This window comes from Scyliorhinus canicula, chromosome 13, assembly GCF_902713615.1.
Source record: "Scyliorhinus canicula chromosome 13, sScyCan1.1, whole genome shotgun sequence".
Taxonomy (NCBI): Eukaryota; Metazoa; Chordata; class Chondrichthyes; order Carcharhiniformes; family Scyliorhinidae; genus Scyliorhinus; species Scyliorhinus canicula.
This window is the reverse complement of record NC_052158.1, coordinates 118,225,121-118,251,108: the sequence shown is the minus strand read 5'-3', so window position 1 is coordinate 118,251,108 and position 25,988 is coordinate 118,225,121. Positions and strand designations below refer to the sequence as shown.

The 25,988-nt window shown below is 46.8% G+C and overlaps 1 protein-coding gene across 4 annotated transcripts in view; it reads right to left on the bottom strand.

Annotated features, from left to right (window-relative positions):
* The window catches only part of LOC119976591 (lisH domain-containing protein ARMC9), a 234,618-nt gene that overhangs the window by 11,616 nt on the left and 197,014 nt on the right, over positions 1-25,988 (bottom strand). For all 4 annotated transcript variants that reach the window (XM_038817196.1, XM_038817194.1, XM_038817198.1 and 1 more), the window contains 4 exons: positions 22,146-22,261; positions 20,411-20,547; positions 16,878-16,998; positions 13,783-13,958 (listed from right to left, as the gene is read on the bottom strand). In XM_038817196.1, coding sequence (XP_038673124.1) covers positions 13,783-13,958; positions 16,878-16,998; positions 20,411-20,547; positions 22,146-22,261 — 550 coding nt within the window. The remainder of the gene's footprint in view (positions 1-13,782; positions 13,959-16,877; positions 16,999-20,410; positions 20,548-22,145; positions 22,262-25,988) is intronic.

Sequence of the window (25,988 nt, the reverse complement as noted above, 5' to 3'; positions counted from 1 at the left end):
AAGCAGTTGCTTATCAGCAACTCGATTGGGTGTTGCGACCCCCACTCTGTGATCTCATTGGCCGAAGGCCAGAGAAACCTCTGGAAGTACGTGAAGAGGGGGATAAGAAGGGAACTCAAAGACCATCCCGAGCGGAGACCCGACACACGGAGACTACAGACAAGGTCTGGAGATGAACCCTGTTCGTAACCAGCAACCAGTAAAGTAAGGGGTGGGGTAGAGACATGGGCGAGCCACGGGTCAGAGGAGAAAAGGAAACGGCAAAAGCTAAGGCCCAAACCAAATTTTAAATAAATGTCTGTAAATACATGTTTTGGCCATACTGGGGAATGTAACGTATGCATGCCGATTAAAGGGAGGTCACGACCACAGTTATTGTGAAGATACTCACTTGTGAATATATGTGTTGATTTGGCACGGATTTGTAATTTATAAATTTACTAACTTGACAGAGTTTTTCGAAGTGGTCACAAAGATGATTGATGCAGGTAGGGCAGTGGTTGTTGTCTATATGGACTTCAGTAAGGCCTTTGACAAGGTCCCTCATAGTAGACTGGTACAAAAGGTGAAGTCACAGGGGATCGGGGTGAGCTGGCAAGGTAGATACAGAACTGGCTAGGTCATAGAAGGCAGAGAGTAGCAATGAAAGGGTGCTTTTCTGATTGGAGGGCTGTGACTAGTGGTGTTCCGCAGGGATCAGTGCTGGGATCTTTGCTGTTTGTAGTATATATAAACGATTTGGAGGAAAATGTAACTGGTCTGATTAGTAAGTTTGCAGGCGACACAAAGGTTGGTGGAATTGCGGATAGCGATGAGGGCTGTCAGAGGATACAGCAGGATTTAGATCGTTTGAAGACTTGGGCGGAGAAATGGCAGATGGAGATTAATCCGGACAAATGTGAGGTAATGCATTTTGGAAGGTCTAATACAGGTAGGGAATATACAGTGAATGGTAGAACCCTCAAGAGTACTGAAAGTCAGAGAGTCTAGATGTACAGGTCCACAGGTCACTGAAAGGGGCAACACAGGTGGAGAAGGTAGTCAAGAAGGCATACGGCATGCTTGCCCTTCATTGGCCAGGGCACTGAGTATAAGAATTGACAAGTCATGTTGCAGCTGTATAGAACCTTAGTTAGGCCACACTTGGAATATAGTGTTCACTTCTGGTCACCACACTACCAGAAGGATGTGGAGGCTTTAGAGATGGCGCAGAAGAGATTTACCAGAATGTTGCCTGGTATGAAGGCATTAGCTATGAGGAGCGGTTGAATAAACTCGGTTTGTTCTCACTGGAACAACAGAGGTTGAGGGGAGACCTGATAGAGGTCTACAAAATTATGAGGGGCATAGACAGAGTGGATAGCCTTTTCCCCAGGGTAGAAGGGTCAATTACTAGGGGGCATAGGTTTAAGGTGCGAGGAGCAAGGTTTAGTGTAGATGTACGAGGCAAGTTTTTTACACAGAGGGTAGCGAGTGCCTGGAACTTGCTGCCGGAGGAGGTGGTGGAAGCAGGGTCGATAGTGACATTTAAGGGGCATCTTGACAAATACATGAATAGGATGGGAATAGAGGGATACGGACCCAGGAAGTGTAGAAGCAGGCAGCATTGTCGGCACGGGCTTGGAGGGCCGTTCCTGTGCTGTACTTTTCTTTGTTGGACATAAAATATGAAATCTCAATAAAAACATTAAAAAGAACGATTCAGCGGCGGGCCAGAGATGGACTGAAGAGGCGCGCGAGAACCACCTTCGCAGACGAGGGCCCTGAGACGACAGAAATCAGATGATTGGATCCGCAGCGCGATCAAGTTAATGACACGGGTAGTATTAGAATCTTGGGCAGATATAGTGAGAATATTTTGGGACTATATTGTACTTGTGAATAAATTTTGGCAAAATCGTGAACCTCTGTTTGGCCTTTGTTCATCTCGCAAATAAGGGTACCTGGGTAAAACATTTTACTCATATACTGGTTGAAGTGTCTTGATAATTTACAGACAATAGTTTTTATGGTCCAGGAAGCCAGTGGCTGGAAAGACATAGGTTTTAATTCATGTAACATAAGGTCTGCCAACAGCAGCAAAATATTTACACTACACAATCCTGTTGGGACAACCAACAGGCCGGGTCCCTGTTAGGGTCGGCCTTTAAGCTTGATTCTTAAGAGCCCAAGCTGGATGGGCCTCTGCCCACTTGCAGGGAAGCTTGTTTTCCATGAGCCCCATGGGGAGATCAATTACAGTTTCCTTGTGTGGCTTATTACACCCTCCCCTCCCCCTCCCAAGTCCGAATGTCCCCCCTCTGCATTTGAGAAGGTCTTCGCCGCCGTTTCGCAGGTCGTTGTGCTTCCACCGACGGTGGGTCTGGATCAGGTGGACGGTGTCCGTCTGTGTGGACGCTGCTGTTTCCATCTCTCAGCCAGAGTCGTCTTCATCTCGATGGTCTGGGCGTTGGGCCAAGGTGGGTTGCGTGCCTTGGCAAACGAGTGGTTCCCAGGAAGATGGAGGTACTGCTGCCCCTGGTCAGGAATCTTCTAATACAGGCTCTCACTTCTTCAGGTGGTCCACATGTTTGCACAGGGTCTTCACCCTTGGACTTTAACCCTGTAAGATAAGGGCCCCCTGTTTTCTCCAATACTTATTTTTAAAAATGTTTTTATTCAAAGTATTCATGATTACAAACACAACGCAATACAACCAACCCCAACCACATCTTATTCCTAATATGCACCTACCCAGCTTCCCCATCCCTCTCAGCCCCCCATAAAGAAAACAAACCCTTAACCCAACTGAAAAGACAACCTTCACCAACCCCCCCACCACCCTCACCCACTAACAGTAATCAGTTCCCTGGATGAAAGGCTGCCACCTTGACTGGAACCCTTCCACCAACCCCCTAATGGTATAGGGGGTTGGTGGAAGGGTTCTAGGTGCAAAAATTCCAACAGGTCCCCCAACCAAACCCAGGCCTTAGGTAGTACCAGGGTCCTTCAGACAAGCAGAATTCACCTCCAGGCTATTAACAAGGCGAAGGCTAGGACGATCGCCCAAAATCCTTGACATTGTATCAAAAAAGGAGACCCAGAAACTAACAAGCTTGGGGCAAGACCAAACATGTGCATGTGATTTGCCGGCCCCCGAGAGCACTGCTCACATCTATCCTCCACCCTGGAGAAGAGGCCACTTGTTCGTAACCTCGTCAAGTGTATTCATACGCCGCTAGCAAGAGTGCCCAGCGCTGGATTCAGGCAGAGGCCATGGAATCCCATTCTCCTCCTTAAAGAGACCCAGCAGTGGTGATTAGAAAAAAGTGTCGTCTGCAAACAATTAGAAAAAGTGTCGCCTGCAAACACACTGATGACATTTCTTATGGCCAATATCACCGCCAAGCCTTCTTTATCTCTGGGCTCCGCCAAAGTTCTGGATGCGAAATGCGATGGGGCATTCTGTGCCATCACCCAATCTATGGGACAGCAACACCCTGATGTCACAAGAGGACGAGTTTCCGAGATGGATCATAATGGGTGTGCAGCTGGGAGGATGACAACCGCCTCTTCACTCCTGCAAATGCCTCCTCCTGTAGAGTTCCCCAGGCTTTTAAAAATACCAAAGTTCGGGGCCCCACAAGCTGTCAGGAGAATTACTGTTTGTCGGTCCTCTCCCAAGATGCCATTGGCCTGGAAAAAGTATCTCATACTGAGCCCAATCTTCCATGACTGCATCAAATGCCTCCAGGGTTTCCAAAAAGCAGCATTTTTGAAAGCTAGTTTAACATGCTGTACGGCAATTTTCTGGAGTGGCTGGGGCATCCAGAAGTAGAGTAGCACCATGCCACCCTAGAATTCTACAATCTTTCTACAAAATCTACAAAGACATTTTCTACAAAATCTACATTTTTTGTATGAGAAATGTAGAGTACCAAATTCTGTTTTTCCAATTAAGGGGCAATTTAGCTTGTCCAATCCACCGGACTGCACATTCTTGGGTTGTGGGGAGAGACCCACGCAGACAGGTGGAGAATGTGCAAACTCCACATGGACAGTGACCCCGGGCTGGGATCGACCCTGGGACCTCAGCACCGTGAGGCAACAGTATTGCACCAGCGCGCTGCCCAAAATCTACAATTTTTTGATTCAGAGTCATGAGGGGCGGCACGGTAGCACTGTGGTTAGCACTGTTGCTTCACATCTCCAGGGTCCCAGGTTCGATTCCCAGCTTGGGTCACTGCCTGTGTGGAGTCTACACGTTCTATCCTTGTCTACGTGGCTTTCCTCTGGGAGCTCCGGTTTCCTTCACAGTCCAAAGATGTGCAGGTTAGGTGGATTGGCCATGTTAAATTGCCCTTAGTGTCCAAAGAAAAGTGGTTAGGTGGGGTTACTGGGTTACAGGGATAGGGTGGAGATGTGGGTTTCAGTAGTGTGGGCTTGGGTAGTGTGGGCTTGGGTAAGGTGCTGTTTCGAAGGGCCGGTGCAGACTCAATGGGTCGAATTGCCCCCTTCTGCACAGTATATTCTATGATTCTATGAATGCTATCAACTGAACCAAGCTGAAGCTCAATCCAAAAGTTGCATAACCATAAGTAATAAATATTGATAGAAATAACATTCGCAAAACAAACCTGGCTTAAAATTTTTAAGTGCATCAATTCAACGAAGAATGTGTTATTTTTTAAAATAAATTTAGAGTAACCAATTATTTTTTTCCAATTAAGGGGCAATTTAATGTGGCAAATTCAACTACCCTGCACATCTTTTGGGTTGTTGGGGTGAGCCCCATGCAGACACCGGGAGAATATGCATACTCCACACGGACAGTGACCCGTAGACGGAATCGAATCCGGGTCCTCAGAGTTGTAGGCAGCAGTGCGTTTTTGCACGAAGAACAATGGATTTCCCCAATTACTGAATAACATGATTAGGCTGTCAAATGTCAGCGAATATGCTTTACTGATACTGTGGAATACAAATTGGCCTCTAACTAAACTAGTTAGAGCAGCCTCTTTTCAGTTCAAATGTTTCCCTAAATTTTCTAATTGAGAATACAAAGGGTAGCAATTATAAAAAAGATAACAAAAATATACTGAAACTTTTTTTGGATCTCTACATTCTAATTCTACTGCAGATTCTCGCATGCTACATGTCCTCCTCCACACTTCAATTTGCCAATGAAAGTATTATACAGCAAACAGCAATGTCCAACAAAAAGGTTGGACAAAACACACGAGGAGGTCACACTTTCAAAGTCAATTGTTCATAGTGCAAAAGTTCAGACTAAAGTTTGGCAATAAGCAAAGTCTATGGGCGCGATTCTCCGCTGCCCACGACGGGTCGGAGAATAGCGGGAGGGCCTTCCCGACAATTTTCACGCCCTCCCGCTATTCTCCCCCCCCCCCCCCCCCCCCCCCCCCCACGGCCGCCCCACGACACGAATCGCTGCTCACCGTTTTTTACGGCGAACAGCGATTCTCCCCAGGCCGATGGGCCGAGTTCCCAGGCCTTTATGGCCGTTTTCACGAACGCGATCACACCTGCTCTCACCATTCGTGAAAACGGCCGCAAAGTGCCCGTCCCGGACAACCATGGCACCGATTGGCACGGCCGCACCACGGCCGTGCCAAGGGTGGCATGGGCCTGCGATCGGTGGGCACCGATCGCAGGCAGCGGGTCCGATACCCGCGCACTATTTGTTCTTCCGCCACCCCGCAGGATCAGTCCGCGGGGTGGCTGAGGGGCATGACGGCCCGCGCATGCTCGGGTTTGACGCGTCTGCGTAATGACGTCATCCGCGCATGCGCGGGTTGGAGCCGTCAGCCGTGTGACGCTTGGCGCGCGGACTTAGCGACGGTCGCTAAGCCCGCGATGCCGTGCTTCATGGGGCCTCGCTGCTAGCCCCGCCCAGGGGGGAGAATCGGGTCCTGGGAGGGGGCGCGGAGGCTGTCGTGAAACACGGCCAGTTTCATGGCAGCCTTTAAGACTCGCCGCATTTGCGGAGAATCGCACCCTATGTATATATTATCAAGGCTGGGTCTTGAACTCCCCCAGAGGAAGGTTGGCAGATGCAGAAGTATAAAATTGGATGTCATGGCAGGGGCATCATGCCCACTGCCTATCCAACTGTCCTGGTGGGTATTTTTCCCATGGGAGGTGGAGGTGTTGCGCAGCTCCCTTGTCCTTGGGCCAATGAAGACTACTCAGAGCTTTTTCCTTGGCAAGTCATGTGACTGGGAAGGGGTGGGGTTGCCTTCTTGTCAATCACCCTGTGCCCATCAGAGGCCAACCCCCCGCAAAGTACTTCATCCCCTGCATTTTTCCTCACAGAGCCCGCCACACTGGCCCCAGGGAGATCCTGTAAATCCAGTACCAAGCTGCTTGTCTTCAGGACTGGCTAACATCCCAGCAGTGGCCACTGGTCCCATCTGTTTGACCAGCAGCTATTAAAAGCAGGACTTTCTCGCTGATGGGGATAGAAGGCCCACCTTAAGACAACTAAAGGTCCAACACCAGCCCCAGAATAAAATTCAGCCCCAAGAATGCACAACAAAATTACTTGTATATAAAATCGATGCCAGCAAAAATAGAGGACCTTATCGAGGACCATTAGGGCAGCACTGTAGCACAATTGGCTAGCACTGTGGCTTTACAGTGCCAGGTCCCAGGTTTGATTCCCCGCTGGGTCACTGTGCGGAGTCTGCACGTTCTCCCTGTGTCTGCGTGGGTTTCCTGCGGGTGCTCCAGTTTCCTCCCACAGTACAAAGACGATCAGGTTAGCTGGATTGGACCTGCTAAATTGCCCTTAGTGCCTCAAAAAGGTTAGGAGGGATTATTGGGTTATGGGGATAGGGTGGAAGTGAGGGCTTAAGTGGTGCAGTGCAGACTCGATGGGCCGAATGGCCTTCTTCTGCACAGTATGTTCTATAGCCTATGGATGGGCAACAATTGGTTGGCCTTGCCAGACACGTTCACATCCCATGAAATAATTTTTTAAAATCCTTTCCCAGAAGCATGACAAAAGGACTCGAGATTACACCAATTGATCTGAAATGAACAGCAAAAACAGGTCTTGCATTCATAAAGTTGTTTTTCAAGGTGACAGGATGTCTCAAATTATCGCACAACAATTCTGTATATTTTAAATGTAAGACAGGAAAATGTCAAGTTGAAAAGACAGATATTTCTTATTCCTCAAAACACAGCACTATCAAATGAATTAGATAGCGTATACACACAAATGCATTTTTTAACAGACTGAATCAGCCCAAAAGCTGAGGTGTTAACAGTCATTTCACATGCATCATAGAGTACCCCGCCACAAGGTTATTTTTTTCTTGCTGGGCAGAGATCGGAAAAAATAACAGGAAATTATTACTTGCATACAAATACCAACACCCACCCACTGCAAGTAGACTGTATAGAGGGGAAAGAAAGAAACTGAAAGAGAGGAGAAAAACTAAATGAAGAAAACTGCAAAGCAGAAAGGAGGTGGAGAGTGTTGTGGACAGCACCTATAAGAGAGGTGGTCACACCGCAGGCTCAGACTCCACAAGCAGGAAAGAAATGGGTAACCACCAGGCAGAGCAAGAGAGCTAGGCAGGCAGTGCAGGAATCTCCTGTGGCCATTTCCCCTGCAAAATAGATCTACCGTTTTGGATTCTGTTGAGGGGAATGACCTCAAGGGAGAGCAGCAATAGCCAAATTTGTTGCACCAGGGTTTGTTCTGCTGCTGAGCGGAGGAGTAAAAAGTGTGGGAATGCAATATTTATAGAGGATTCAATTGAAAGGGAAATAGACAGGTGTTTCTGTGGCTGCAAATGAGACTCCAGGATGGTATGTTGCCTCCCTGGTGATAGGTCAAGGTTGTCTGGGATAGGTTACAGTACATTCTGGAGGGTGATGTGAACAGCCAGTGATAGTGGTACACATCGGTACCAATGACATTGGTTAAAAAAAAAAAGGGATGAGATCCTAAAAGCGGGATATAGGGAGTTAGGAAGAAAGTTGAGAAGTTGGACCTCAAAGATACTGATCTCAGGATTATTACTGGTGCCACATACGAGTCAGAGTAGAAATAGCAGGATATATTGGATGAATACGTGGCTGAAGAGATGGGGGGGGGGAGGATTTCAGATTCCTGGGGCATTGGGACCGGTTCTAGGGGAGGTGGGGCCTGTACAAACTGGATGGGTTACACCTGGGCAGGATCGGGATTGATGTTCTGGAAGGGGTACTTGCTAGAGCAGTTGGGGAGGATTCAAACTGTACGGCAGGGGGATGGGAACCTATGAAATGATGGAGAGTAGGGGATTCAAGAACAAGAGAAAAACACAGTGAGGGGAATAAGAAAAGTGCTAGGCAGAGAAATCAAGGGTCTGTATCGGATAATGACACTGTAAAAAATAGTAAGAATGGGACAAGGAATGTTAAAAATACTAGCCATAAGGTTTTGTACCTGACTGCATAGATCATTCGAAATAAAATGGATGAATTAGTTGCGCAGATAGACGTAAAGGGATATGATACAGTTGGGATTACGGAGATATGACCAAGGATGGGTATTAAACATTGAAGACTATTCAGTCTTTGGGGAGGTCAGGCAGAAAGTAAAAATTAGTGGACTTGCACTGTTAAGTAAAGAAGATAGTGATACAATATTGGGGAAAGATATTAGCACAGATGATGTGGAATCTGTATTGGTCGAGTTGAGAAACACCAATGGGCAAAAAACATTCGTAGGAGTGATATACAGATCACCACACTACAGTGGTAATGTTGGGAATAGCGTTAGACAGGAAATCAGAACTGCATGTGAGAAAGGAACATCTGTGATTATGGGTAACTTTAATCTGCATATAGATTGGGTGAGTCAAATTAGTCACAGTACAATAAAGGAGGAATTTCTGGACTGTATACGGGATGGTTTTCTGGACCAATGCATGGAGGAACCAAGAAGGGAACAGGCCATCTTGGACTGGGTGTTGTGCCATGAAAAAGGATTATTTGGTAACCTAGTTGTGAAAAACCCCTTGGGGATGAGTGACCATAATATGATAGAATTCTTTATCAAGGTGGATAGTGAGGTAGTTTATTCTGAGACCAAGGTCCTAAACCTCAATAAAGGCAACTTTGATGGTATGAGGCATGAGCTGGCTATGATGGACTGGGAAATATTACTGAAAGGAAGGACAGTGGACGGGAAATATCAGGCATTCAAGGGACGAATAGTGAACTCCAAAAGTGGGCAGCACAATAGCACAGTGGGTAGCACTGTTGCTTCACAGCTCCAGGATCCCAGGTTCGATTCATTGCAGTGTTAATGTAAACCTACTTGTGACAATAAACATTATTAAATTACAAATTAGCAAGGAAAAGCAATAGACCTGAGTATTGGGAACAGTTTAAAATTCAGCAAAGGCGGACAAAGGGATTAATTAAGAAGGGGAAAATACAATATGAAAATAAGCTAGCAGGGAACATAAAAAGTGACTGCAAAAGTTTCTATAGGTATGTAAAGAAAAAAAAATTGCTAAAAACTAATGTCAGAAAATGAGGATTCATATAGGGGAACAAAGAAATGGCTGAGGAACTAATTTCATACTTTCCTCCTGCCTTCACACAGGAAGACATAAATAATGTACTGAAAATTCTGAGAAACACAAATTTCAGTGAGGAGCGGAAGGAAATTAGTATTAGTAAAGAAATGGTTTGGGCATCACGGTGGTGCAGTGGTTAGCACTGCTGCCTGCGGCGCTGAGGACCCGTGTTCGATCCTGGCCCTGGGTAACTGTCCGTATGGAGTTTGGGCATTCTCCCCGTGTCTGCGTGGGTTTCACCCCAACAACCCAAAGATAATAATAATAATCTTTATTGTCGCAAGTAGGCTTACATTAACACTGCAAGGAAGTTACTCTGAAAAGCCTCCTAGTCGCCACATTCCTGCGCCTGTTCGGGTACACTGAGGGAGAATTCAGAATGTCCAAATTACCTATCAGCACGTCTTTTGGGACTTGTGGGAGGAAACCGGAGCACCCGGAGGAAACCCACGCAGACACGGGGAGAATGTGCAGACTCCACGTAGACAGTGACCCAATCCGGGAATTGAACCTGGGACTCTGGAGCTGTGAAGCAACAGTGCTACCCACTGGGCTACCGTGATGTGCAGGGTAAGTGGATTGGCTACGCTAAATTGTCCATTAATTGGAAAAAAAAATAACTGGGTACTCTAAATTTTTTTTTTTAAAGTAAAGAAATGGGTTTGAGGAAAATTGAAGGTGGATAAATCTTCAGGGTCTGATAATCTACACCCCAGGGTACGTAAGGAAGTGGCCCTAGAAATTCTTTGGACTCTGGAATGGTTCCTAAAGATTGAAAAGTAGCTAATATAACCCCGTTATTCAAAAAAGGAGGGAGAGAAAACAGGGAACTACAGACCAGTGAGCCTGACATCGACAGTACGGAAGTTTCTAAAGTTCATTATCAAGGATTTCATAGCACAGCATCTGGTACAATCATACAAAGTCAACATAGATTTACGAAAGGAAAAGCCATGCTTCACGAAACTACTGGAATTCTTTGAAGATGTATCTAGTAGAGTTCACCAGGGACAACAAAGAACAAAGAAAAGTACAGCACAGGAACAGGCCCTTCAACCCTCCAACCCTGTGCCGGCCATGCTACCCGTCTACACTTCCGGGGTCCGTATCCCTCTATTCCCATCCTATTCATGTATTTGTCAAGATGCCCCTTAAGCATCACTATCGTCCCTGCTTCCACCACCTCCTCCGGCAGCGAGTTCCAGGCACCCACTACCCTCTGTCTAAAAGTCTTGCCTCGTACATCTCCTCTAAACCTTGCCCCTTGCACCTTAAACCTATGCCCCCTAGTAACTGACCCCTCTACTCTGGGAAAAAGTCTCAGAGCGCGATTCTCCGGACTCACGACGCGTCGGAGAATAGCGGGCGGCGCAAATTTTTACGGCCACGCTGGTCCGACGCCCTCCCGCTATTCTCCCCCCCCACGGCCGCCCCCCGACACGAATCGCTGCTCGCCGTTTTTTTACGGCGAGCAGCGATTTTCCCCTGGCCGATGGGTCGATTTCCAAGGCCTTTACGGCCGTTTTTACGACCTAAAAACACACCTGCTCTCACCGTTCGTAAAAACGGCCATAAAGTGCCGTTCTGGGGAACCATAGCACCGATTGGCACGGCCACGCCAAGGGTGCCATGGGCCCGCGATCGGTGCCCACCGATCGCGGGCAGCGGGTACTTACCCCGTGCACTCTTTCTTACTCCGCCGCCCCGATGGATCCGTCCGCGGGGCTTCTGAGGGGCATAACGGCCCGCGCATGCGCGGGTTTCACGCATATGCGTGATGACGTCATCTGCGCATGCGCGGGTTGGAGTCGTCCAATCCGCGCATGCGCGGCTGACGTCATCATACGCGTCAGCTGTCGCTAACTTTGGCGCGCGGGCTTAGCGAAATTCGTTAAGCCCGCGATGCCGGAGTTCACGGCCGCGCGATGCTAGCCCCGACCGGGGAACAGAATCGGTTCCCGGTTGGGGGCGCGGAGGCTGCCGTCAAACACGGCCGGTTTCACGGCAGCCTTAACGACTCTCCGCATTTGCGGAGAATCGCGCCCTCTGACTATCCACTCTGTCTATGCCCCTCATAATTTTGTAGACCTCTATCAGGTCGCCCCTCAACCTCCGTCATTCCAGTGAGAACAAACCGAGTTTATTCAACCTCTCTTCATAGCTAATGCCCTCCATACCAGGCAACATCCTGGTAAATCTCTTCTGCACCCTCTCCAAAGCTTCCACATCCTTCTGGTAGTGTGGCGACCAAAATTGACTATACTCCAAGTGTGGCCTAACTAAGGTTCTATACAGCTGCAACATGACTTGTCAATTCTTATACTCAGTGCCCTGGCCAATGAAGGCAAGCATGCCGTATGCCTTCTTGACTACCTTCTCCACCTGTATTGCCCCTTTCAGTGACCTGTGGACCTGTACACCTAGATCTCTCTGACTTTCAATACTCTTGAGGGTTCTACCATTCACTGTATATTCCCTACCTGTATTAGACCTTCCAAAATGCATTACCTCACATTTGTACGGTGGATGTGTTTTTTTTTAGACTTTCAGAAGGCTTTTGACAACGTCCCACAGTGCAGATTACAATGTAAAGTTAAAGTGCATAGGATTGCGGGTAATTTCTTGAGATGGATAGAAAGCTGTTCAGCCGCCAGGAAGCAAAACGCTGGAATAAATGGGTCTTTTTCCAATTGGCAGGAAGTGACTAGTGGGGTACCCCAGGGAAATGTGCTCGGACTCCAAATGTTCACATTATGTATTCATTATTTGTCAAGGGAACTAAATGCATTATCTTCAAATTTGCAGATGATAGAAAGTTAGGTGGGCGGGTGAACTGCGAGGAGGATGCAGAGATGCTTCAGCAGGGTTTTGGCAGAGTGGGCATTATCTTGGCAGATGCAGTAAAATGTGAGGTTATCCGCTTTGATAGCAAAATATAGGAAAGTAATTTATTATATGAATGGGTGCAAATTGAGAGAGGTGGATACTCAGCGCGACCTTGGTATCTTTGTGCATCAGTCGCTAAAAGTAAGCGCGCAGGTATAGCAGGCAGTAAATAGGCAAATGGTATGTTGGCCTTCATAATATAAGAATAGGGATGTTTTCCTACAATTGTAAAGGCCATTGGTGAGGTCACACCTGTGTACAATTTTGGTCTCCTTATCTAAGGAAGGATGTTCTTGCTGTGGAAGGAATGCAGCAAAGGTTTACCAGGCTGATTCCTGGGATAGCAGGACTGCAACAAGAGGAGAGACAAAGTTGTTTAGGATTATATTAAATGGAGTTTAGAAGAGTGAGGGGATCGCACAGAAACGTATAAAATTCTAACAGGATTAGACAGGGTAGATTCTGAAAGAATGTTCCTAATGGTGGGGGAGTCCAGAACTAGGGGCCATAGTTTTCAGGGCTGAGGTGTAGACAATTTTCTTCACCTGGGTCGTGAATCTGTGGAATTCACAACAAAGAAGTAGTTGAGGCGAAAACATTGTGTAATTTCAAGAAGGAATTAGATGTAGCTCTTGGAGCTAAAGGGATCGTGGGATATGGGAGAAGGTGGGATCAGGGCATTGAATTTGATGATCAGCCACGATCATAATGAATGGTGGAACAGGCTTGAAGGCTTGAATTGCCTCCTCCTGCTTCTATTTTCCATACAACAATGCAAAGTAAGAAACAGATGACATGATAAGCAGCATTATGTTTAATCAGCCTATCTGAATTTAGACAGAGTGATAAGGCTGTTCAAATGTCATATGTTAGAAAACAAGAGCAGAGAAATACTGCTGACACTGAATAAAGCTCTGGTCAAACCCCATTTGGAATATTGTGAGCAGTTCTGGGTCCCATTTCTAAGGAAGGATGTGCTGGCTTTGGAGAGGGCCCAGAGGAGGTTCACAAGAATGATCCCTGGAATGAAGGACTTGTCGTATGAGGAGCGGTTGAGGGTTCTGGGACTGTACTCGATGGAGTTTAGAAGGATAAGGGGTGATCTTGTTGAAACTTACAGAATACGGAGAGGCCTGGATAGAGCAGATGTGGAGAGGATGTTTCTACTAGTAGGAGAAACTAGAACCCGAGGGCACAGCCACAGATTGAAGGGAAGATCCTTTAAAACCGAGATGAGGAGGAATTTCTTCAGCCAGAGAGTGGTTAATCTGTGGAACTCATTGCCAAGTCACTGAATGTCTTTATTACTCACTCTGTTTGCTTCTGTTAGAGGATCCTCCAGAACTTGGGCGGCTTGTCTGTTGAGGACCAGATTGGGAAAACTGAGGGGCAATTGGTGGAGTTTTGATCTTTCGTGGGCTAGTAGAAACATCTGGAGTCCTAGGAATCTTGGGTTTACTGTCAAATGCAATTTCAAAATCATTTTGCCTGCAAGAACAGAAAGAATAGAATGGATGAATGAAAGATAATTGATAGCACATCTCATTAAAGTTCAAGATGAAGTAGCACCTTTTCATGACTCATAGCTAATTCTGCCACCATTGTAAGGGGACCATTAAACAACTGGATCTCAACTGAATGGTCTGCAGACCTTGTTTCCTCTTTGCATTAAGTGGACAAAAACATTATCAGAGTAAAGGGGAAGAAGATAAAATGGAAGGAAGGGAATGTATCTATAAATCTGATTACCTCTTCTGCTGAACACTTTAATCATCTATACCACATCCATGCAAAGATAGAAATGAGAAGGGAGAAGGCTCACCTGGTGTACTTCCTGTTAATTTAAATGGAAGGACAATCAAATGGGTCATGTTTGGCCATGAAATTGTTTCATCTATCATCCCGATATGTTTCTTTCTTGTCTGAGCAATGCTCAATTCCACCTGGTAAAAATGAAAAGCTGCTCTGCCTAGTCCACACTAATGAGTTGCAGATCATTAACCTTTAAAACAGCTGTTCAGAAGTTCAATAAGATATAATTTGTTGTAAAGGAATGCCTGAAAGGAACATGGACGCATGATTCTCCTGAACTGCAACCAAGTGCTCCCACCAGTGGGAAAATCGGAGTGATTCTGCTGGTGCTGATGCTGACATGCCATTTAATGACACTTGGAAAAACATTTTGCCTACATCGCCTTTACCGTGCCATTCAATGGTTCACTGGACTGCGCACTGTAACTGAGAGGGGCTGGATTTAATGTCTCTGACAGGTCCCACAACTGTGAAATAGCTGCTGCAGCACCTGCCCCGCCCCCCCGGACTGCTGGCAGGGCACGTCCCTCCCCACCCTATTTGCAGGCAAGGCCCAACCCTCGCTCCTCAGAAGCCCCCTTTAGGCTTCCTTTCCACCATTTCTCCCCTTCAGAATCATACCGTCAATCCCCCTTCATGCCCCGCCTCTAGGCAGTGCCAAATTGGCACCTTGCAATCTGAGGGGTGGCGTGGTAAATACACGCACGACAATTGCTGCCAGGGTGCCAAGGTGCATTCACCTTCATATGAGGTGGGGATCAGGTTGGCTTGTGCTGGACTGGAGGGATTGAGATCAGGGGTCTTCCTTGGAATGGGGCTCCTTTGGCTGCTCTCCCCCTCTGCAGGCATGAAACAGTCACTGAGTATGTAAAAAGTATCCCACCTAACTTGTGAATGATGTGCCCTGCCTGCCAATAACATGCAAAATTGCTCTAATGAGCTACATGCATGGTCCCGCTGGGTCGGGGCAGGAAGCCCTGCTGACATCACGATGGCTGACGGGGCGGGCACGGAGAATCCGTTCACGAATCTCGATATTGCCTTGACACGGGATTCATAGAAACCTAGAAAATAGACGCAGGCAGAGGCCATTCAGCCCTTCGAGCCTGCTCGGCCATTAATTATAATCATGGCTGATCATCACGTTCAATACCCTGATCACGCCTACACCTATATCCCTTGATCCCTTTAGCCCCAAGAGTTATATCTAATTCCTTCTTGAAATTGCACAACGTTATGGCCTCAACTACTTTCTGTGGTAGCGAATTGCACAGATTCACCACTCTCTCGGTGAAGACATTTCTCCTCACCTCAGTCCTAAAGGCTTTATCCCTTATCCTCAAACTATGACCCGTAGCACCATCGGGAACATTTTTTCTGAATCTACCCTGTCTAATCCTGTTAGCATTTTGTAAGTTTCTATGAGATCCTGTCTCACTCTGCTAGATTCCAATGAATATAATCCTAAAATACTTTTGGCTAGAATTTCCGATTTTGCGGCTATGTCCGGAGGAAGCGTCTGGTGTTACGACCAAAATGTCAGCGGCGCCCCCCACCGTGCTCCATCCGGTGGGGGGCTAGCAGCTGCACCATGTAATGCCCCCGGCTCTACCTGCAGATACAGATGCAGAATGGCCGGGTCCGTGGCCGCGCGATTCCGGTGTAGGCAATCTGAGAATCCCGCCATTTGTCTCTCCTCATATGACAGTCTCGCCATCCCAGGAATCAGTCTGGTAAACATCCTCTGTACTTCCTCCATAGCAAGAACATCCTCCCTCACATAAGGACACCAAAACTGCACACAATACTCCAGGTGTGCCCTCATCAATGTCCTATACAATTGCGGTAAAACATCTCTATTCCTATACTCAAATCCTCCCGCTATGAAGGCCAACACACCATTTGCCTTGTTTGCTGCCTGCTGTACCTATGTGCTTACTTTCAGTAACTGATGCACGAGGGCACCAAGGTCTCGCTGAGTTTCCACCTCTCCTTATGGGCGGCACGGTAGCACAGTCGTTAGCACCGTTGCTTCACAGCGCCAGGACCCGGGTTGGATTACTGGCTTGGGTCACTGTCTGCACAGAGTCTGCACATTCTCCCTGTATCTGCGTGGATTTCCTCCGGACGCTCCGATTTCTTCCCACAAGTCCCGGAAGACGTGCTTGTTAGGTGAATTGGGAATTCTGAATTCTCCCTCAATGTACCCGAACAGGCGCCGGAGTGTGGTGACTAGGGGTTTTTCACAATCTCTCACTTTACACCCATGCAAATAATAATCTGCCTTCCTATTTTTGCTACTGATAATCTGCCTTCCCACTTCTGCTACCAAAGTTGGCAGGGTGGTAAATACTCTGGCCGATCGGAAATCCTGCTTTCAGCGGGTGGAGCTGGAGATCCACCCCATGGTGTTCAGCACAGATTGTTAAAATACAATCAAGTGAAATGATTAACGTTCTCCAGAGGAATCCGGTGAAATTAGCAATGATTAGCAATAATTTGTAATTATTTTAAGCACGTCTTGAGAAAATGTTCATTACGATTTTTCTTGTAGAGTACAATTTGGGGATTTTAGTATTAGCACTGTTTCCTCACCTGATAGATTGTTTATTCAATCTGTCAAAAGATCTGATACCTAATGAACTTGTAGCTGCTGTAAGATTCCGCTCAAAATCACCAACTGGAGAACCCAACCGTGATATGCTGCGGTCAGAATCTGTGGGGAAATAAACACAAGAACAGTTTCATCGAAAATGGGATTAAACTTGAAAACTACAGAAAGAAAGCTTTGAAGCTTTTAGTCTTGCCTTTTATCGACAAAATATCTATTTTCAGCAATACTCAATACCAAATGGCTAAAAATTATTCATTTGAATAGTTTAGTCTTTGTGAAATTTTGGGAATCTTAATTGTGAAATTCCATTTATGTATAAAGGGAAATTTAAAGAAAAGCAAAATGAATGATTTAGCAGTCTAGTGAACGTATTGTTTCCCGTGCTTTTGGGAAGACATAAATATCACGGGTGGAATGCAGCTCATGAAGACTGAATGAGGGTGGTCGCAATGTTGAACTGAAAGTCTGGAATTCTGATGGCTGTCTTGCAGTGATGGTGAGAAATTTCACAGAATCGTATTGTTTTGGAGTTTAGCTTTAAATCACTCATTGTTTACTGAGACTGAGAAAGAGACACTGGTTTAGCATCTCATCCCACACTCCCTGATTCCTGCTCTCAGGACTCAGCAATGAGTCCAATTGTGTCAATCATCTTCAAACTGCTGGCCTGAATCTTCTTATTTGGGGACATGGGCAAGAATTTTACTGAATTTCTAGTCCTGGATAATTTGATTGTGAGAGTTGAGGGCCAAAATCTTCCGAACTCCTTATGGGCGGCATGGTAGCACAGTCGTTAACACTGTTGCTTCACAGCGCCAGGGACCCGGGTTCGATTACTGGCTTGGGTCACTGTCTGCGCAAAGTCTGCACATTCTCCGTGTCTGCGTGGATTTTCTCCAGATGCTCCGATTTCTTCCCACAAGTCCCGGAAGACGTGCTTGTTAGGTGAATGAGGCATTCTGAATTCTCCCTCAATGTACTCGAAGTACATTTGTGCCGGAGTGTGGTGACTAGGGGGTGCCGGAGTGTGGTGACTAGGGGGTTTTCACAATAACTAAATTGCAGTGTTGGGCGGCATGGTAGCACAGTGGTTAGCACTGCATGCTCACGGCACTGAGGATCCGGGTTCGATCCCAGCCCTGGGTCATTGTCCGTGTGGAGTTTGCACATTCTCCCTGTGTCTGCCTGGGTCTCATCCCCACAACCCAAAGATGTGCTGAGTAGATGGATTGGCCACTCTAAATTGCCCTTTAATTGGGAAAAAAAAGAAAGTGGGTACTCAAAATTTATTTTTTAAAAACTTCATTGCAGTAAGCCTACTTGTGACAACAATAATCATAATTCTTATTGTTGGAGATCAGGTGTTGGAAGATGCGCATCAGACCTGAACAAGTCATGACACATGGACATACATGAGAATTGCCTGGGGAGTTCAAACTTCTGATGGCCAATTCCCTGCTGCTCAGGACCTTGTGTGTGTCTAACTCGGAGCTAGAGACGGAGACTTGGGACTCTATTCTGGCAGCTAGAGTTAAATGACAGATGCTAGAAGAAATAGAAAATAGCGCTGGGTTGGGAAAATCTTTGTTGGCAGCAGCAATGACCAGAAGATTTGGACTGAGGTCTTGTGTGTGCCAGATAATTGCACAAGGCTGGAAACAGACGTGTTGCACCATGGCAGCAGGCCTGCTACTGTGGGTGAGGTCAGGGGAGAAAGGAGGAAGAAGGAACCACTGCACAAGCTGAAGAGAATGACATCTTTGAGAATTGTTTTTATGGAGCATATACAACTCCAACATCACTAGAACGTCTTTGGATGATTCCCTGTAGGACTCCCTATACTGACAGGTGAATGTTAGACAATCTAAGATGGTTGGCTTCGGATCAGTATTCAATGAAGGGAAGTGTCGTTAAATACAGCAAAAGCCATGTTTCCCTCAGTTAGAATTTCCATACATCTGCCCGCATGCAGCTACCCATCCAGTACAAAAACTAGGAAATGGTAGGGTGAGAGGAGGAACAGGGATGTGATAGAACAAGTCCACAAATAGGTTGATGCTCCATCAGTTTGTGGGGAGATGCAGTTGAGAACTTTAGCCCACCTTATTTTTGGTAAAATATTGACTCGGCTATTCTGAGGAGCGGCTATCATTGTTGGGGGATGTTTTATTCAAACTTTCGTCTACCTCAACACTGCTCCACATTTCCTGCTGAGGCTTCCAAACTTGGCTTTCCTAGAAATGTACAGCACAGTGACCCTCAAAGATCTCCATTGCAGCGGCTGTATAGTCTGTGAAAAGACACAACATGCTCTCTTTTTATGGCACTAGATGCCATGTAGTATGTTGAAAGGACTAGTGAGAGTGTTAGTGAATTGGTGAATGGATAAAGGTTAGTAATTGGGTGAATGGGTAGGGTGGTAGGTAGATGGGTAAGGGGGTAGGTGTTTATGGTGAGTGAGGTGGTAAGTAGGTAGATGAGATGTCAGGTGAGTGAGGTGGCAGCTGGGCAGTGTGTTTGATTGGCAGGTGGAATGTGTTACATTTTAATGCTGGTATTGTCAATAACTTTTCAAAGATGAATCAATGCACATGTAGGCACAGGGGTGATTTATCATCACAGCTTTAATTTATTTGAATTCAGCAACCAAACTAATTAACAGCACGGGTTCGGCAATTCCATAATGGCTTGCAAAGTACAGAAATAGTATATAGCTGGTAGGATGGTTAGTGGGCGAAGTAGCAGGTGGGTGAAGTGGCAGGTGGGTAGGGCAACAAGTGAATAGGATGGTCAGTCATTTGATTATGGTGGAAGGTAGGTAGGTGGCTGGTGCAGATGGCAGCAGATGGGAAAGGCGGCACCTGGGTAAGACAACAAGTGGGTAGGGTGGCTGGTCGTTATATTATAGGTGGCAGGTGAGTATGGTGGCAGGTGGCTAAGGTGGCCGGTGGGTAGAGCAGCAGGTGCATAGGGTGGCAGGTGGATAGGGTGGCAGGTGATGTAGCAGCTGGGGTAGTGGTTGAATTGGCACTGTGGGTCGGGAGGATTGGGTGGGGATGGGTAGTTAGATCAGGTTGTGGGGTTAGTGCAGTCGGCAGGCGGGTCTGGGTGAGTTACTGGGGTGAGGTCAATTCTGTAGTTATCAAGGAGAGAGACTAGGTTCGTTCTGTCTAATATTTCCTGGGCAACTATCCAGGTAAGTACATCAGAGCTGTTCAACATCTCTGACTCTTTTGTGGAGAGCAGGGAATATTCCCATTGTAATCCCGGGCAATTTCCAATGATCTGGAAACTGTAAGACCTGTGCTAATATTGCACAATGTACTTATTATGTTTTATACTTTAATAAATGCTTCAACCAGCACATTGCTGAAAGACATTGCTGACAAGTGTTGCAAAATATATATGGACAAGTTCCAATTAATAGAAATCAATACATCATTTGGTATGAAGTAATAAACATTCCCATAGATTCTTGGAATTTTTCTACCATCCATATAGATTTTAAACTTACTGGCAGGAGAAGCACCAAACTCGGAAAAACTTGTTCTGCTCCCACTTCGAGTAGGTGGCCGAGTGCTCGGCTGTGAATACAGATTGCTCTCAGTGCTGGGGCTTCTACTTTCATTTTTATTCAAAGCAGTTCCTAACCTATAAACCACATAGAAAGTGAAACCTTGATAAATTCTGTGAGGACAAATACATTTTATTAACAAAACGAGTAAAAGACCGTGAGACTGTGTCTGTGTAAAAGACTGAGTAAATGACTACTCAATAAGAAGAGTAATGCAAATTAATTAGTTCTTCCATTTATAAATAGTTAAGATGCTAAACATTTTGTAACGTGTTTTACTTAATTATTTTTAAAAATGTTTTTATTCAGGTTTTTCATTTCATACACTACAACATAAATGATTTGTGGACCTGGTACAATTTACAAAAGCCTAACATTGGAAATAACCCCCAAGGCCCAACCCCTTAACCTCTTGCACCTCGATCCCCCGTCCCTTTTTTAAAAGATCTTATTTTTAAAATTTTCTTGAATTTTTACATCTGTAACTATACAATGGGTGAGCAAGACAGCTCGTATGTACAATTTACATGTTCCCTTTTCATACCCTTCCCCCCACCAACCTTGCCCCCCTCACCCTTTTTTGTTGTTCAGGCTCCATCTCAGGCCCTTTCTTCCATCGTGCAGGCTATAGGCCCTCTTTTGATTTGGATTTGTCACTGTTGCTCCTCTGGCTTTGCTAGGAGGCTCTGTCCTGATGTTTCCCTGCGTTCCTCCCTTGCTGCCCTCCTTCCCCCTTGTTCCTATCTGCTCTGTGTGGTCCTTTCTACCCTCACTGCTCCCTCCCCCTCCCTTCCAAACTGCTATTGGTCTCAAAAAGGTCGTGGAACAGGCTGATGAATAGCCCCTACACTTTGTGGAAGCCCTCGCCGGGGATGGTGTATTTAATCTTCTCCAGATGAAGAAATTCCGACAGGCCTGCCAGCCAGTCCGCAGCTGTTGGCGGTGCTGCTGATCGCCAGCCGAGCAGAATTCTCCGGCATGCGATTAAGGAAGCAAAAGCAAGAGCATCAGCCCTTTTGCTCATATATAGTTCTAGCTGGTCCGACACCCCGAAGACTGCCACTCGCGGGCACGGCTCCACCCTTAACCCCACAATCTTGGACATCGACTCGCTGTCCAGAACCCGACAAGTCTGGGGCAGGTCCAGAATATGTGGGCGTGATTGGCAGGGCCTCCCTGGCACCGTTCACATTTGTCCTCCAACTACGGCAAGAACCTGTTCATTCAAGTAATTATTTTCTTTCTTAAGATTTTCTGTCTTCTCATTCTTTGGTTTGCTTTTGTATTTCTTTCCTTCACAAACAGGTAGCTTTAAATTGGATACATCACCATTTATTGTTTCAGCCATTGTTCGAAATAATATAGTTTTCTCAATACTCATGCACGGTAAATAAAATGCATTGCTGAAAAGGCTGAAATTATTTGTTCGGTACCTGATGTAACTCTGTTCAATTCACATAAACAATAAATAATAATCTACACTGTGATGTTTCACTTCACCGGCATCGCATGGCTATGAAAGCCCAAACTGCTCTGTACCAAGAGCAAAATTAAAACGGTCACAAGAATAATTTGTGTTTTGCATTACAAATTATAATGCTCTGGATCGAAAGATTTCCACCAAATAACCTGATCATTAAAGAAAACAAAGTATGAGTTATTTCAGAATACTTACGATATATGACCCACTCTGTGTATGCTAGGTGTAACTGGTCGTTGGAGAGGTTCATCAACACTTTCATTCAAAAGTGGCATTGGCTTCCTCCTGCCTTTTATTGTGTTTGTCATTATCTGTCAAGCAATAGAAAGCTTGTTGTAAAATTGTCTGAAAGTGCACATTTTCCACATTATTTCATTATGATAACTAGCAAGGCTCATGACATGTGTTTGGAAGGAAACATACACAACGTTGCTCACAGTTCCAAAAGAAGCCAAGAGGACATCCATATTTATCTGGTCATCTTATTCAATGATTTGCACATTTAAAACATGGTATGTATTGCACCAAAATATTTTAATTATCAGCACTGAATTTTCTCAACAATGCCCTTGAATTAATGCTGATTGAATATTTCAGATATAAATTCAAAAAAGGTTCCCAGTGGGGTGCATCTGTAAATTAATATGAATACCACTTGTTGGAATTAATCAGCTAGTTACTTTTACAACACAGGGTAGCTTGCATGCCAAAATAATTAATGTTGTGAAGGAAAAACAGGGGTGTAATCTTGACCAAAAGGCACGGAAGAGCTTTCTAAACCTTTGCCACACTTTTATATAATCTCTTATAACTTAATATATTTTATGTACTGGAATTTGCATTTTTCTCATCAATGTGGGCCAAAAAAACGACTATTACAATTTCAGTGCTTCTGGGCTCGATCTCACGGCTATGCCGGGCACGAATCCGAATGAGCTGGTTCGATCACGGGATTCTGAAATCGGGGGAAATGCCAGGCGGCAATCGGTTTCAGATCTCACAAACCCGCTACAGTTGGTGAAATCCAGATCCCGTTGTGGCAAGAAACTAATAATCACCAATTAAGGCCCATTAACGGGAAGGACCCCCTATGTAATGGCTTCCCATGATCTAACTGGTTCCTCAGCAGGTGCCCTTTAGCACAGCTATTTAAAAATGTGAAGCTAGTGAAATAGCTGCTGTGGGGATTGGAGGAGGTGGGTAGCCATCTTTGAAAGCGGGCAGTAAGCCCGGGGCGAACCAGGACTGCTGGCCCAGTGCTTGCCGGGGGGGGGGGGGACAGGCCTGGTCAGGGGGGGTTGATCACCGGGGATGGGGGGGGGGGGGGGGGGGGTTTGCCCCTGGGCTGGAGATAGAGCGAGGGACTCAGCACCGACGGCCCCAAAATGACATGCCACACGCCCCCCCCCCCCGGCCCCCAGGGGCCACTTCAGTTTCTGCCTCTCTGTCCCACCAAACACCACCGGGACAGACCTCTGTCTGTGGTAAAGTTGGGAAAGTCATCTTAACCTCCACCGCCCGTGGCAGCCTCTGGCTGCACAGATGAAGGTAATTGGCAATGTTGGTAATTTGAGCACTTCACAGCTCTCAAATGGATTCCCATGGGTAGATGTGCCATTTTGTAGGTGAGTGCTACTGCCTGGCATCCTGATCGCACTGTGAGGCCTGGACACTGGCGGCTGCACTACCACAGGAGCCGCAGCCAATAATTGAAAACCCAAGAGCTGGCCGGAGCACTCAGGCTACCCCCTCGACCAGAGGACGGATGTGTGGATCGGGGGCTGGTGTACCCAAGCCCGATCCCAGTACCGTTTCCGGTGGGGGTCTGGGGTCGGGTGCCCAGGGGATCCTGCTGTGGCCTGGTGCGCGTTCCAGGGTTGGGGTCCCCCAGCACAAGCGTCTCATTGATTAGCACCTTGAAAGATGGCAAGGAATGTATGAGTGGGGGAGGCTGAGAGGGTACTGGAGTGGAAACCATAACTGATCATCAGTCTCACAATCTCCCCAATTCCTTACAGGTATGGCACAATGGATGAAACTGTGGACCCCACAGCAGCTGTCCTCATGGTGCCATTGGCAGTCCAGGCGGCCAGACACTAGACAAGGTGGCAGCAGCAGCGTCGACAGAGGCTCGAGACAGCAGCCCATGTGCATGGGCCTGCCCCACCCCCTGTTGACCCGGCCACGCATCAGGTCAGGGAGGGACCCAGAGGGGAAGGCCAAAGACGGCCCAAGGTGTACAGGCGTCGCTGGCTGTTTGAAGAGATGTCGGACAGCATGTGCCACAGATGGCCTCCACCTCAACAGGGGACGGTGCAGTACCGGTGCCAAATCCACATGTCCACGTGCAGGAGGATATCCGCTCCTGGTGGCCATCAAGGTCACCACAACCTGGACTTTTATGCCTTGGTTTAATTCCAGGGCTCAACGGGGACCTGTGTGGCATATCCCAACAAACAGCCCACAAGTGCATCCGTGAAGTCACAGAAGACCTGTTCGCCTGTACATCTGACTATATTAACTTTGACCTGGACCACGCCCATCAAGATGCCCAGGCAGCAGGATTCTCCGCCATTGCTGCGTTGCCCTAGGTCCGGAGGTAATAGCTGGCACACATGATGTCTTGGAGGCACTGGATAATCCGGGATCAGACTGGGATCCAGTTGGTTCCTGGGATCCAGCAGACAACAGACTGCAGACCCCCTGCACGTTCCTGCCTCCACCTGAGTGCATCAGGAACTGTGTGGTGCTGCGCTAGAGGAGGGTGGGGGAGATAGCTGTGACGCCTCGATGGTGGCATCCTCTGAGATGTTCACATAGACGGCTGGAGGGGGAAGATGGCCTGGCACCTGCGAGAGAATGGACATGTAGTCAGTGGGAAGGAAGGACCACTGTGTGTGGCATGAACAGCTCCCGTCTGGTAGGTCATCTGGGTGGAGGCCGATGGATACATGGATACACACCTCTGCGGCACAGGCCAAGTTTGATGTCAGTGCCCACACTTTCTTTCCTCAGTCACCCCAGTGACCTCCAGGGCCTGTTCCTCTAAGCGCGTGAGGACTCTGATGCTGCCCATCTGGGCCCTTTTCCCTCTGTTTTGAGACAACTTCTCCTGCGAGGGCATCGTGAGCCGCAATTATTAACCACTTTACATAGCACAGTGAGCAAGTATCTTGACGTTGAGACATACAGACCAGAAGCACCGGAATACAATCTTTGGTTTCTGCTGAGTCATTCAATTTTTGCTGTGGTTGTGGGGTGGAGGAAAACAGATGTGTACACTTGTGTTACCATGCCCTGGCTGGAAGATGTAGGAGGGAGGGGCAGAACCAACCAAGGTCTCAATACTGATCACTAGTTTTCCAAAGTTTTTCTTAACAGATGAGTGATGAAGGAGTTTGCCCAGGGAAAGTGGTTACAGACCTCCGTGCAACTCTACATTCTCCATGACAGCCACAATATAGACTGGGGTTACTCACAATCCAATAAAGAGGGTGATTGATTACAAAGTTGGTACCTAGTAATGACTTTGCCCTAATCTACAACCCTGAACAGTGCACCCCTTTTTACTCAATAAATGGAGTCAAGATTACTCTTCTGGACTCTGCTGGGTCATATCCATCGATAGCCACCCACCAGGGCCATGCCCTGTTCCCGCCAGCTTCCCACAAGGTCAACACCAATCATTAACCTCCCATGTACAGCCTAACTTCCTCCCTAACTTCCTTGAAAGTGTAATCACATGCTGGAAATTCTCGAAAGCTAATTTGACTTTGCTCAGACAGGCTGCTCAATGAATAAATATTACAATCCAAAGGCATAAGGAAGGTTAGTGTTGCGACATTATCTATAAAACTGCGAAATCCACATTTGCTAATGGCAATTGCCTTACCTACTTTGCGCTTGAACAAAGCCTGTACTGAAGCTGTCGCACTATTCTGACCAAAGACTGTACATGATGTGTTGACCAAAATGGGAGGTCCCAGCAACCTTCCATCCATCAGACTTCAACTGTGTGCCGAGTGATATGAAACCAGG